The sequence below is a fragment of the Diadema setosum genome, chromosome 6 (genome assembly GCF_964275005.1).
Source record: "Diadema setosum chromosome 6, eeDiaSeto1, whole genome shotgun sequence".
NCBI lineage: Eukaryota > Metazoa > Echinodermata > Echinoidea > Diadematoida > Diadematidae > Diadema > Diadema setosum.
The window spans coordinates 170,802-186,210 of record NC_092690.1 but is presented as its reverse complement, the minus strand read 5'-3'; the positions used below and the strand labels follow the sequence as shown (position 1 = coordinate 186,210).

At 38.4% G+C, this 15,409-nt stretch overlaps 1 protein-coding gene across 1 annotated transcript; it reads left to right on the top strand.

Moving 5' to 3' along the window:
* The first annotated feature begins 1,262 nt into the window (after window positions 1–1,262).
* On the top strand, window positions 1,263–8,092 carry LOC140229877 (uncharacterized). Its single transcript, XM_072310085.1, has 3 exons — window positions 1,263–2,107; window positions 5,399–5,631; window positions 5,939–8,092. The coding sequence occupies exons 2-3, from the start codon at window positions 5,495–5,497 to the stop codon at window positions 6,177–6,179; spliced, it is 378 nt and encodes a 125-aa protein (XP_072166186.1). The 5' UTR covers window positions 1,263–2,107; window positions 5,399–5,494; the 3' UTR covers window positions 6,180–8,092.
* The last annotated feature ends 7,317 nt before the right edge of the window (window positions 8,093–15,409 follow it).

Sequence of the window (15,409 nt, the reverse complement as noted above, 5' to 3'; positions counted from 1 at the left end):
CACCCCATCCGCAGCTGACCCCAGCTGCAATCCGTGCTACCTTTGCGGGAAATTTGGTCCCTTCAAACGAGACTGTCCGGAGGTGGACAGGAAAATGGCTCTCGAAGAGGAGCTGTCAAACGACAGCGGGCCAGAGGAGGAGGCCACTCCCTGGCCCGAGCAGGAGTTGGCCAGTCCCAAGAAGGGTTAGAGAAGCTAGAGGATATGGCACCTAAAGAGATCAAGGTTGCTTTTCCCCAAGCTCAGGAGTCGAGGGTTGTGAATCAATCTCGCTCCTCTAAGGATAGGTCTACCAAGGACTCAGAGCTGTTGGATTATTTTCGTGAGTTCATGGAATTCGTACAAAATATCAATCATACAGCTCCAGCTACAGATAACATTGAGGAAGAAGATGCGAGCTCAAGTTATTTGACTAGCAACTTCATTTTACCTGTAACGGAGGGGATGCAGGAGAGTCTTAACCCTGATGGATCCACTGTGGAGGATCTGCGTGATGAAGACCATGGGAACCCACATCAGAGCTCTGAGCCTGATAAGTTGGGAACCACTCCTGCTGACCCGATTGAAGTTCTTCTGTCGGTCCCAGATGACCCTCCCAATACCATCCAATTACCATGGGAGAGGTGGAAGGACACACAGAAGGGAGGTGCAAGCTTTGCAACTCCTCATGAGTGGGTATCCACTGGCATAGAGCCGAGGGATAAAACAAGGATGGTGTGGGACCCAGGTGGGAGGTGACGGGGGATACATGCGACACGTCCCGCATGTCACAGCATTGACGTTGGATCGCCTTCAAGTGCCAATGTGCGACTCCAGAACCAATGCAATCTTGGGAGGTGGGGCTGGATCATCATGTCCGCCCATGGCCTTCATAGCCCAAGAAGGACTCCAGAATTGGATCCTCCTACTGGGTGTGTGGATCCCACAGTCACCAATTCCACTGAATTGTTATGGGCAGCTAGAGCATTGCTCCCATCACCAGCGGGTCCACATCCATTGCTGCCAGCCGGCTGCAACTGAAGCAGTGACGTGGAGGAAGGCGTTTCCACATGCTTACTTCAGTTACTACACAACGGTTTCCCGTATGGGAGCTGAATAGTGAAATGCCTCAGCGGGTGTCCCACTAAGTCAGCTTTTGCTAGAGTTGTATTGGTGGCAGAGGGTAGGCAGGAGCAGGTGGCACAGGGCATTGATGCCACCAGCCAGGACAATGCCATCCCATTGTCTGGACACCCCGCTAAGCTGGCAGCAGATACCAGAGGTGCTATGCATATAGGCCTCAGATTAAGTGGAAATCGGTTCCAGAGGTATTTATTTATATTGTGTTATTGTCTTTATTCCATCTCTTATGGGGGACAATTTTGCACATGCTTAATTACATTTGTGGCAAAAATAATCTGGTAATTTTTGTTATAATTTGGGAAAATATTTTTAAAGTAAATTTGGATTTTATAGTATAGGGAAAACCTCTGGATACCGAGGGGACCATGGTTACTCAATATTATTAGTGTGCGTAAACAAAGAAAACAGGGGACTAAATCATAGTCCGGGACAATGATTACAAATCAATAGATGTGATTAAAATGTTTCACTGTTGTTGAGTATTTGGGTCATTGTTGTTGCCCAAGCCAGTGTTCGCCTAGTGTTGAATAGGGACGTTCTGTTCCCAGTGTTTACAAATTGTTAACTGTTTTTATAGTTGTCCACGGTTGGACGTGATTTCCCCCTGTTTGTGGGATGTTTTAAGTAGACATAGTTTAAGGCGATTTAAATGTGATTTAATTTGGGTTTGTTAATCACAGTACGGGGGCTCCTCCTATTTAATAAAACGGGGGAGACTGTAGTGGGATTTGGTTTGGGGGATGGTTGGTTTTAACTTCCCCTCCTATCTACTGTACCTCACGACCTTAACCAGACCCGGACTGTGACTTTAACATGACTAGGGGGTCACCTGACTGACACATCCAACTTTATATCAGGTGACAATTGACCCACACGACCTTGACTCGACGCTGATGGACACACGATTTGGGAAAGGAAAGAACTACAAGGCATACACCTGTATAAATCTACCTGAATCAAGCCCATCTTCAGCCTGGCGTAGTTGGTAAGTGTATATTCTGTGAAGTGGACACTAACTCCCACTTTACCTCTGAAAAGTAATGAAGGAGCACTTGGATTTTACTGTTTATCATCAGGATGACTGGTATCCCTGAGAAGAACATTGTGTTTAAGTTTGATGTCATTTGACCTTGGGTTAATCATTTTATTAAGAAAAATATGGCAAATTACGTATGGGACCAGAGAAAAACTGGATTTTTCAAAATAAAGTTTGAATTGAAAATTCTCTGAAAGTACCTTACTGATCAAGTTCTGTTTAGAAGTGAAGAAAGGTGCCATACTGAAGTATCTTTAAGCAAAGTTTCATTGCAAAAGAATAAAGCGTTTTTTCATGAAGTTGGTTTAATTAACGAAAGTACACCTTACGTATGGGACATGGCTCAACTTACGTATGGGACATTTGTCTGTAGTGCACAAGTGTATTCATGGGAATGACTTTGAATTTTCCCATAGTGTCATATTCAGTTCCACAAATCATACTACAACATTTAACAAATGAAATAGACTGCTAAGTAGGTGCTTTCCCGGTTCAGGTACCTAACAAAAACTAAAATAAGACAAATAAAAGTAATTACCAATTTACAATTAAATATCTTAGTTTGGATTCCGTCATGCATTAACACTGTCCTCATGATGTCTATACATACAGATACAATATATACTGACAATCTATTTCTAGCCCATTTGTAATACTCTGGTCAATATTTTTATCAATTGAAAAAAAAATGTGCGAATTCTAGCTTGTGACCTTGATGTAGCATACATGCACATGTACCATGACTAATTTGTAGTCTTGATAATTTCAACTGTAATATCAAATGTCATGTACAGTGTAATTTGCAAATACAGTTTGAAGTGGGTACTTTCAGTAGTTCTAACGTTAGGCTTACCTTGCAAGTTGTCTAAGATTTTATAGAGCTTTATAATTGTTTGAAATGCAGCACAGAACACAACAACAAGAGTAATTCATTTTGCTCAGTAATCATCATGTTTTGCCATGTGAATTTTAGCTTCTGCAAAATCAATCAAATTTTAATGAAACTTTTAGACTTTAAAAGCCGTGATAGAACAAAGAGATAGAAGAATGTATGTACAAGTACCTATGCTGGCTTTTTTTCTCAAATTGCATGGCTTCAAGTCTATGACACCAAAGGCCACAACATTTGTGTTGATTCCCATGCTTGTGTAGTGAAACAGGAAAGATTATCATTTGTATTCAAATCTTAAGAGAAAATGTAATTCTAGATTTGAATCACTTAAGTAACTCACTGATCTGAAACTTACAATTTTGATAAATTCTAATATTAACCTCATTTGATCATACACTACCAGATTGCAATGTATGTTGATAATGTGGGGTACAAAGTAAGTATGATTTGATGAAGGTGTCTCAGAGCACATCTGTCTCCTCAAACACAAAATAGAAAAAATTGAATTCCCTATTTTTTGTGTAATTTGTGTTTTTAGCACTCCAACCACAGCACCAGTATTGATATCGTGGTTAATGGTAAATTTAAACTATAGTCTTCATTTTACCGGATTTTCAGAAATTATGTTCATGACCTTGATAAAATCATGACATATTCTGAGGGCGTGCAGTTGAAACATCATACCAAAATAAAAAGTATTCTCGTAGGGTTTTTCCTTTGCTATCAACTCTAGTAATGACAAAGTTACCTGCTGTCACCTCAAGTGATTTTTCTAGTCAGTAAGACCTGTAATGTTGTCATTGATGAGCTCCACAAGCACAATTGTTTTGATTTCCCTTTTGAGGCTGTACAGCCTGTAGTACATGCTGAACAATGTACTGCACCTAAAATGACACTCAGAGAATCCCATTCTCTTGGACAAAGTCATTTTGTAGAGAGGTAAAGTTGAAAATGATAACTGAATTAAGAAAATATCCAATATCAAATTGTTTAAGGGAGGAATGCTAATTGAAAAGCAGCTGCCACAGCCTGTAATGAAAATAAGAAAATAAATGAATATTCTTTATTTTCCTTTCTTAATCATAGAATGACTCAATAATGCTGTTCTTACACTCTCCCTGAGGTCAACTGAGTAGGAGAGGCAAATATAGACATATCCTTCAGACTAGGTGCAAAGATAACCATTAACCAAACAAATGTAAGGACATATAGCATCCATGTCAAAAGGTGGTTTTCCCATTCACTTTGCATGTAATGTCCCATACGTAAGGCATTTGTCCCATACGTGGTAAGCAAACTTTAATTAGTTATAAGATGAAGGACTAATTAAATTTCCACATTTAGTTTTGCTAATCTGGAGTTAAAATGAATAAATTAGAACTTCCTGAAGTATGATTGGTCAATGTTAGAAATCTTTAGAGAAAACTTAAAAAAAAAAAACATACTCAAATCCTTACGTATGGGACACTTCGTTCTGGGAAAGTGCATAATTTGCATAATTAATGTGCTGACCTTGTCTTACCAATTGGAAATTATACTAGCTCATACAGGGGTCATGTCCATAAAGGAACTAGGTCAAGGACAAATTCAACTGATTTTATATGAATATCTTTAATTTGTCCCATACGTAAGGTTTGTTTTTACCTTATGCAAATTAAGGTCATATTTCTTGCATAAATTTGCATAATTAAATATTTTCTTTGCTGGAAATATATAATTTAACTCTTTGACTACAACATGATACCAATAACTTTTCGATTAAATCAAGATGAATTTTGAGCATCTGAGGGGACATTATCTTGGACTTGCCCTAGAACCAACAGTTAAGTTCTACATTCTATAGTTTGATGAATTCAAAATACATTATGATGGTATGGGAATATGTGCAATCATAATAATGTACCACCTCATACTAGTCATACTATCACAGTCGTAGCATTAGCACTTTGACAATTTGAATACAATGGGGTGATGTACCAATGTTTTTGTGACAAATGAAATATTTACTTCTGGTTCCACTGTGTTTTAATAGACTTGACAAATGCATGTTTCGTATAGATTACGTTCATGCCAAATGTCATTTTATTTTCATCTCAATTGTTGCTATTTCACTTTTTCTTTTGCCTCTTTGTAAAATTTCTATAATGATCTTTGAACAATAGAAAGACAATGCTCTCCTGTATAAATGCCATTGGAATTGAACTGTATAAATTCCAGTTGTATACATTTTTGCAATTAGTTTCATTCCTGACAAATATTTAGAATAATTATAATTGTTGTGTAATTGAATTGTACTGTAGTCCTTCTCAAAGTATATATATTTTTTGAACTCTGAATTAACCTTTCAGCACCAACCCCTTGCGAGATGTGTGCCACAAAAGCAGCTTCTTGCCAAAGGTGTATGAAGACACCAACCAAACACCATCTCCTGCCCCAAGCCAACAATGCCCCACCAAGCCAGCCACTGCGGGGACACCAACCCAGTCAGCTCCTGCTCTACGCCAAGAGTGCTCAAGAGACAGAACATCCAAGCGTGTGACCCTCCCGCAGGAACTGGTAAATTGGATACAGGATTGCATCTGTAAGTTATAATTCTTGCTCTTTTCAACTTGCACTCAAGTTCCTCAAACAGGGATTAATAAATTGAAATTTTAGTTGGTACAGTTGTATTGTAAATTTTTGTTAATGATTATTGAGCAATAGAAAAAGTGTAATGTTCTTATTTAAGATGCCACTGAACGTTAAGTCATGAAATTTAATTGTACACATTTTAAGAGTAGTCAAATGAATTATGGGCAGTAGCTTGAATGACTGTAATCCTTCTCTGGCTGTCATGTAATTGTAGTTCTTCTTGAAGAATATTTTTTAAACTCTGATTTGCCTTTCAGCACCAACCCCTTACCAGATATGTGCCACAAAAGCAGCTTCTTGCCAAAGGTGTATGAAGACACCAACCAAACACCATCTCCCCTGCCCCAAGCCAACAATGCCCCACCAAGCCAGCCACTGCAGGGATACCAACCCAGTCAGCTCTTGCTCAACGCCAAGAGTGCTCAAGAGATGGAACATGCCGGAAATGCTCCATTACAGCTTGTTTGTATGACCCTCCCGCAGGAACTGGTAAATTGAATGCTGTACAGGATTGCATCTGTAAATTATTATTCTAGTTAAACCCATTTTGTTTGGTCAGTATAACACTCAAGGTGTATCCCCAAGTCAGTAGAATGCTCATGAAGATCAACTGCTGCCCCCTCATTCTGCTCTTAGGTTTCACAGGTTGAATCATGCTGGGTGAGAACTGTCTGGGCAAATGCCCCAGACATGTTCCACTATTCATGTATCCAGACAGCACTCAATATGGCTGCTTTTCAGTTATTCAGGAAAAAGATTCTACTTTTGCTGACTTTTTTGGGATTTACAAGAGACATTGAACAAAGAAGAAATAATGTTGCATATTTAACAAGACAATGTTGATGTAAGAAAAATAAGTGTGTGAATAAGCAGTACAAATGTAAAAAAAACAGGGGCAAAATTGTGGTCCTGGTTGTACATGCAGGAATTTTACAAATTTAGATAACCATGTAATTATGGAAAGTGAAGGTAGTGATAGTGACAATGTAAAATCTAGACACTGCAGATTTGTCTGAAAATGGTATAGCCTTGCTTGCATTGTGATCAAAGTTGCACAAACCAAGCATATGTGCATTTATACCTGTTTACAGAAACTTCTTTTTATTTCTTTTGTTTCAACAAAAAATTAAGGGGGGGGGTGTGCGCCGGTTGCGGTCCTCCCTGGATCCGCCACTGTGAAGATGTGTCAGTCAGTTTTAATAAGTTATTTTGTCTAATGCAGTGTGTGAAGAATGTGTGTGAATAATGAACATGTATTCATCTAAGTGCATTCCTACCTCTGCATACTACTAGTATACTGATTCTTTGTTTTAGCTTTCTCGTTTAAATCCTGTATTGTAGTTTATACATTTATGAATTATGTTATTTGCCCTAGGTTTGTGTGGCAAACTAAAGTTTTGATGGGCAGAATGTGACCAAATACCTATCCTCATCAAATTTGAAGTTCCACATACTGTAAAAGTGGATATTTTCGCGCTTGGCCGGGTAAGAAGAGTTTCGCGTGATTTTAATTCCACGGAATCAAGACATCCCACACAGGAATATATGGCAAGCAAAAATATCCACATACTTTTATTTTCGCGCTAGTTTTTTGGTTGTGCGATATGCACGAAAATTTCCACTTTTACAGTAATCATTCTCTTACAAAGCTTTTATGTATGTGAAAAGGAAAGTACAAATACAGCTGTATCACTGAAAGTAGCTGTGTATGACAAAGGAGGTACTAAGCCTCCTTGGTATGGTATTATATTGTATGTATAATAGATACCAGGCATGCAGCCAACATTTTTAAAGACACGTATAAGATTGGGAGAGAACTGGAATAACGAAATGTTGGACATCAGATACCTCAGTATATGAAAATGTGAGTTATATACAGCTGAGTTATTACACTGAGAAATACGCGTGTTGTCACAATCATTCCTATGACTACCACTTATGTATGATACACTTACATGCGTTGATGATCTGCTTGGTTAAGCATGTAGAAATTCATGTGGTTGCTATCATTATTACATCATAATAATACAAATTGATCTTGACTGCAAGTCAGCATGCTCATAAGAAACGCACAATGCCTCTACTCAGATACCACACTCGGGCATTGCCATAAGCATTCCCCATGACTACCACTTTAAAGGAAATATTCATTTTGTTTATTTTCATAATTGTTATTGTGAACCCTGAGGAAGACATTCATGTATTCTTCGAAAATTCAGCCTGAATAAATAGCGCTGTTGGACTGAAATGCATTACTACTCTACTTCGCCATCTTTCATATACTGTATAATAGTCCGTCGCTGGGGTGACAAGACCTTGTATCTGCAATTTTGGTGAAAATGACTTTTTTGGATTAATGGTCAAATAATGGGTTAAGTGATGTCCTGTCCAAATCCCAACTGTCTTACTCCAAAAATGAAGCCACCACGGCATGTCAAAGGAAAGGTTATCCCATTCGCTACAGTGCTTTGGCCGCCATGTTTTTTGGCTCTCCTGAACCTTTGACATTTTGTAGATACGTGGTCTTGTCGCCCCAGCGACAATATATATATATATATATATATATATATATATATATATATATACATATATATAGCATATATATATGCTGTTCTTGCCAAATACATGTAGTACTAGTGGTACATGTGCCTTAAAAGATGTAAACAACCAACCTTGCCAACAGAAATGTTATTGTTTTGTTTTTTTGCATCACATCCTGTTTAACAAAGAGCAATAATGTTTACAATATTTTGTTAGTTTGTTATGAACTTTAGGGTAATCCGTATGATAATGAAAAGTTTTTTCCTGTCATCCTGTACTGCCAAGTAGTTGAAAAGATAATGCAGAATAACTGAAGAGCGTTGTGGAAACTGGGTAGAGGAGAGTGAAAGAAAGAGAGAGATGTCCAGTTTAAGGAGGGGAAAACGAGCAAGAGTGTGAAAGTCGTGTCTTGTGGAATTTGAATGTGGATTTCAAATCAGTGTAAATTAATGAATGCTACACTGATGATTACTTTTTTTCTGTTTTGATAAAAAGGCTCGAGTACACATACATCAATCTGTACAATCCATAGTAGATTTTCAGCTTTTGTTCTCTTGTCTTGCTAGCAGCTTGCTTCCATCCACCAGAGACAAAAGATGAAATGTAAATAATAATAATAATAATAATAATAAAATATGAAAGATATATACATTTTATTTAAATATCTAAGAACATAACAGATCTGCAAGGAAGCCAGCTTGCTTTGACTATCGTCATTCTCTGAGTCCCATCAGTGATTAGTTACCACAGCCTATGTACCGTCTTGTCATCTGGACACTACAATGACCAATGCACCCATTCACACAGGTGTCCAGAGAAATACAAGTACACCTATGCTGGACTACTACCACTGGCTGCTGCTGCTGCTGGCACTACTGGTATGGTATTACAAGTGTACTAGTACTACTAATGTACTAGTAGTCCACTACTACTATAGCTACTACAGTGTACTAGTACCGGTACTACTATTAGTGCTACTACTACTACTATTATAGCTACTACAGTGTACTACTACTAGTTCATAACAATCATAGGCACGTATAGATATACACGTGATACTTCTTACGGAAATACCTGCTTCTGTGGTTCACCGCAGCGAGTGTTCGGTGCAGTTACCGTTTTTGCTGCAATCGCAACATTGCAAAACGAATACTTGGGACTACACTGACGGGTTCGTGTTTGCACTCTGTATATATTCACATTCTTCTGTCGATTCCTTCATTTATTTTGATCGATTGGACTCATCAAAAGACGAGATACATACTGAAATGTGATAATAAGTGTTCAAATCAACTTCAAAATGGTTTGATGTTAGTCTATAAACAGTTAGTTTTACGTCGGGCCCGGCAAAAGCAGAAGCCGTAAGTGGAGATTCACTATGACGTCATTCATGGCAGCCTCTGCAGACGGTAATCGACCAATCACAGCACAAGGAAATCGGATTGTCTTCATTAGGGCTAGTTGACAGTGTAGTTGCTCTAGATTTTGCTGGATCCTGACCCATCTACACGAAATGACCCATAAAGAGTTACATTTTTCGATTGATTGATACATTTCCCCCCATTTCGTGATGTTTTTTTTATTGGCTCATTGTCTAGAAAAGTGAAATTTACCGGATGATTTTGAATTGAATTTTTTTTTTCAACACGATTTTTGATGTGAAATTATAGAATGTTATTGCAGTCTTTTCTACTTGATATTATGATTTCTGAAAAATTCAGAATTTCGCTGATCATCTGCAAAAAAAAACCTGGTTTGATATCATGCACATAAAGTGAAATATCGCAGATTGAAAACCAGTCCTCGAACACGGCACGAGAGACCATTTCAAGGTCACACCGCTGCGCTGTAGAATGATTTAGACACATTTTCGCGACGCTGCCGGCTGGCTGGGAGCCCAGCTTGGATTCTCGAAGTCTCTCTTCAAGGACGTCCAAGAGATCGGTTCCAGGAGGTTGTCTATCTCTCCATCTATCCATTATTTCCATCAGTGCTTCAGAAGTGTCCAAATGATGTTTTACTTCGACATCGGAGAGCTCGTGATCGGCAAACCCAAGTGAAATCCCAAAGTCCGTGTACGATGAGGGAGGTATATTTCTGCACAAGTCCCTAAACAGGTTCTGGTATCTGACGTTGCATGTATAAAAAGATGATGAAAATGTGTAAAAGGTTAGGCATACAAGTATTTTTTTTTTTTTTGGTCTCTTTTCTTATTTTTTTTTTTAGTAGAGCATAGCTTGTTATTCGATGAGATTCGATGAAAACGTGTTATACAGAAGAAAAAAAAATCAGTGAGAGCGAAGTGTTCCCTTTATGAATACGAAATGATCGAATAAAATTATGTGGCCTTCGTTTTAGACAGTCTCTTCAGTGACATCATCTGCTCTATCTGAGAGGTTCCTACTATTGTCATTTCGTTTTTGTCCATTTTATATATTTGGGCCGTGTGTACCATTGTGTAAAAAAGAAAAATCACATCTTATCGAAGGACGTGGGCACCTTGTTCAATTCAATTCAATTCAATTCATCTTTATTCGTCCAATAAGAAGTATTACAGGAAACTCATCGCGGGATTTTCACATATAAATGACAAAGCATAACAAATACAATATACATAAAAGAGAACAACACGGAATAGCACTTGACAAATAAATAAATAACCGGCATGTATGCAAAATCAAACTGAAAAGAACAATCGTATAAAAACGTTGCATAAAAACGGACTCCATTGGCATGATGCTAAAAACTTCAAAAACCTTCCCTCTTGTTACGTCACAATATCAACCCCCTCCCCCCCCCCCCCGTCAGCCCGTAATAGACTGGAACCAAAACCACCTCGCACTAAAATACAACACAGCAAACAAATCAAAACATACAGAGACAATATCAGTGATTATATCATCATATCATATAAATTTCTTTCTAAGTCCACCAATATTGCACAAAGTCATTTCCAAATTCTGAAATATAATAATGTTAAAAAATATAATCATTGTAGTTGTACATCAACTTGCCGGAAAAAAAAAATAGAGAGAGAGGCAGGATCAGCGGTGGAGAGAAGAAAGAACGAAAAAGAATAAGATAGGAAATTAAGCATATATAACAGTTCATAAATGACATATATCAAATATCATTAGCTATGGCATCATAAGTCCAAAACTTAAAATCCCAAAATGAAGTGATGATGATAATGACCAGTCTGTGTCAATGACTAAAATAAGAAAAAGAAAAAAAAAAGTTGAGGGTGATGATGATAATAATGGTAATAATAACATAACATCTTCAGAACTGCTTTATTGTTTTACAATGCCTCCCTGCTCCCAACAACTTTCCAACCCATACATACAAAATCACCATGCATTTACCCCTATCACATTACATCCATTTAAAAGCCTATGATTCTACCAAACAACTTACTCATCACAAAAACAAAATATCGACACATCCCTGCTGACCCGTAACCTTCCTCAAATTACTCAATCACAATATTCCACGAAGAGACAATGGAAACGGTTAAACACAAAATCAAAATCATCAAAAAGCGGGCGGCCTCAGATGGCCCAGGGAGCAACCCCACGGCTTCCTCTAATAATTCAACTACTAATGAGTTAACAGGTATATACTGTTAAGAATCTGTGTGAAAAACAATGAAAACAATTAAACACAAAAATTATCAGAACTTGGGCTGTAGGCCTCGGGTGGCCCAGTGAGCAACCTCACGGGCGGCCTCAGATAATTCAACTACTAATGGGTTAACGAGTACTATTGAAAAGTCTAATTGCAAATGGAATGAAAGAATTGAGATATCGGTTTGTCTTGCATTTTGCAGATTGCAGTCTCTTGCCAGATCTTAACCAACAGAAACATTGGTGAAGAGGGTGACGGGGGTCCTTCATGATGTTCTCCACCTTCCTAAGAATACGGACAGTGCACATGTCATCTAGGCTGAAATTTTCTCCGACTATTTTACCTGCCTGATTCAATAACCTTTGAATTTTCATTTGGTCTCTTTTCCTAAACTGCTATACCAGGAGAGGCAACCATATAGAATGGTGCTCTCGACAACAGCGGTGTAGAAGAGTTTGAGAATGGGTTTGTCAACATGAAAGGATTTTAGTTTCCTCAAAAAGTGAAGCCTTGCATGGCCTTTTGCCAGTGCTTGTTTGCTCTGCTCTTCCCAGTTTAACGACTGATCAATCATTACACCAAGATATTGATATTTTGGAACAATTTCAATAACCGAGTTGTGGATGACAACTGGTCTTGGAACATCATTCTGTCTTTTTCTGTGATCAAACACAATTTCCTTTGTTTTCTTTTCATTGAGTTTGAGATAATTACAGTCACACCACTCTACGAAAGAGTCCAGTGTTCTTCGATATGTTGTTTCGTCATTCTTCGTTATCAGTCCAATTATGACCGTGTCATCAGCGTATTTCAGTATGCTTGTGTCCTCACAATCACTTTGACAGTCATTAGTATAAAGTATGAAAAGGATGGGGGACAGGACACAGCCCTGGGGAGAACCGGTACTAATTGACATCGGGCGTGAAAGAACACCCCTAACCGATACTTGTTGGGTTCTGTTAACAAGGAAATCGCGAATCCAGTGAATGAGGGTGGGGTCAACTCGCAGATTCCGAAGTTTTTCGATCAGCTTCCCTGCTACCATGGTATTGACTGCTGATGAGAAATCCACAAATGTAGCACGAGCGTATGTGTCGCGGTTGTCTGTGTGACTTTGAATGGAGTGAACTATGGAACGCCATTAAGGAAACAATACAAAATTCATTTCACTCCAGCCAATATTCATTTCACTTTTAACAAATACATTTCACTCCCAAAATTGATTTCACTTTTTATAAAAATGCATTTCACTATTCACAAAAATTCATTTCACTTTTAAATCAAAATTCATTTCACTTTTTACAAAAATACATTTCACTTTTTACAAAAATACATTTCACTTTTAAGTACAAATTCATTTCACTTTTCACAAGCCAAATTTCATTTCACTTTTAGATAAAAATTCATTTCACTTTCAACAAAAATACATTTCACTTTTAAATATAAAATTCATTTCACTTTTCACAAACATACATTTCACTTTTAGATACAAATTCATTTCACTTTTCACGAAAACACATTTCACTTTGGCGTACCATATCACTCTGACGAAACCATTTCACTGCACTAAAACCATTTCACTCTGATAAAACCATTTCACTCTGATCAAAAAAATACGTTCCTCTCTTTTCCCGGCCAAAAGGTGCGGAACGAAGACGTCCAGAAAAGACAACTTTTGTACAATTATGTTCACAAAAACACTCCTGAGGAAAATATCGAATTGGAGACCACTGGTGATGAAATCGGGCTAAATGGTAAGTTGCTCGTTTGGTTTTCTCGAGGTTTTGCCATTTGTTTCGACCCTTGACAGCGGTCACTCTCTTGCACGTACGCAGACTCGCCAGCGAAAGAAAGCAGTCTATCAATATCACAGTCCCATATACGCCTATCTATGTCTGATATAGTATTCTGCCAACGTGGTGCTGAAGCCTTGAAGTCTACTAGAGTAGATCTAGAACTACTAGGTCCAGTAGGAGCACTCCTACTGTCCGACTAAAAATAGTCCCACACCTACTAATGAATAGTAAACTTAATGACTAATGTATGGGTCCATAAATGGGGAGGACTTCTCATATGATAAATGGACCACAATATGGTCGATTGTATAGCGGTAGGCAGGCGGTAGGGCCTAACATCCTCATTATGGCCTAGAAAAAAAAAAAAAAAAAAAGGTTACGCAGACGTATACAACCTAATTTGAATATGCCTCTTAGTAGACTAAACACTCTAGACGTTTAGCTACAACGTAGGTAACTGCGACCAGCAGCCCCAACGTACAACGTACAGTGTTGGGGCTGCGCCGTTTTGGCCTCGATATCTTAATGTTGTACCAAACGGGTGCCGTTCCGGCGCTGTATTTCCTTAATTTTTCAACAAAAACTACTGGGAATACTTACATGGGTGGACTAAACCTAAATGATTCACATCGGCGACTGTTTGATGCATTTCATTGCTTATGATGCAGAAAATGCTGTCTTATAAGGCAAATATCTTCAGCTCACCGATGCTCACTAAAACTCACAATCACTTGCACATGCGCACACAATGCATTCAGTGCAGTGCATTGACAGCTGTAGTACTCGCTGCATGATGCATATTCACCGTGCGATGATACATTATTCATATCCTTTTGCGTCCGTAACGTTGACGTCATTATTTACGCATGCGTAGATGCGTACTGATGGATATACACGTTCAAAATAGCAGCAAAGCTCTCCACTAGGGCAGACCGCCTACTCCTAAAAAATGTGGAAAATTATGCAGTTTCCAGATAAATTGGTGAGAAGGACCAAGGCAATGGGGTAGTGTATATTTCATTTTATATTGTCACTGTGTTTATGATGGACATTTAGGCATGGTTTATTTGTGAAGTTGCCGTATATGTGGCAATAGGGAGTTGTTCGTGATTCTCACTTGAACGAAACTGCGGGGTAGCCGCCAGGACCCCGCCGCAGGCGGCGGGTCTCCGGGGCTACAACGTAGGTAGTCGGAGAGGTACCTCTAGCTCTCCGACTACCTATGTTGTATGTTGTAGTATACGAGAGTGAATGCCATTCAAATAACACGCAGATGAGGAGTGAAGCAATAAGGATGTTTACAGACCTGATTTCAGCCACAGATTTCGGTGAGTTTTTGACGTAATTAAACAAAAAATCGCATACCGATTATTGAATGATTATCATAGATTACGATAATTCCTTGTATTTTAGTTTTCCACGATTAATAAAGATATTCATGAAGGAGTCGCACAACCACACTGAAAAATGACAACGTCTGCGAAGGAATAGAGGTGCAGCCGCTGTCGCGAAGCGACAGCGGCTGCGTGTAGTTATCTAACATTAGATATATTTGATATCATAGAGTACTGCCTGGTATTTTTGAATTATTCCCAATAAAATTAAAATAATGCAGGCCCTGCCTAGGGAACATTTTGGAATTAGAAGTTACTAAAGTAACTAGAGATTGTAATTTGTCATCACTGACAAATTAAGGTGATCCGATTTTTTTTTAATCAATGATTCGAGTCCTGATCGTAATAGGCATGACAATACAAGTTTCGT

What these genes read in the sequence shown, in the direction of transcription:
- LOC140229877 (XM_072310085.1), top strand. Translation starts at nt 5,495, where the DNA reads ATGCCCCACCAAGCCAGCCACTGCGGGGACACCAACCCAGTCAGCTCC. An exon ending in TTGGATACAGGATTGCATCT is followed by an intron (nt 5,632 to 5,938) that starts GTAAGTTATAAT and finishes TTTGCCTTTCAG; the next exon opens with CACCAACCCCTTACCAGATA.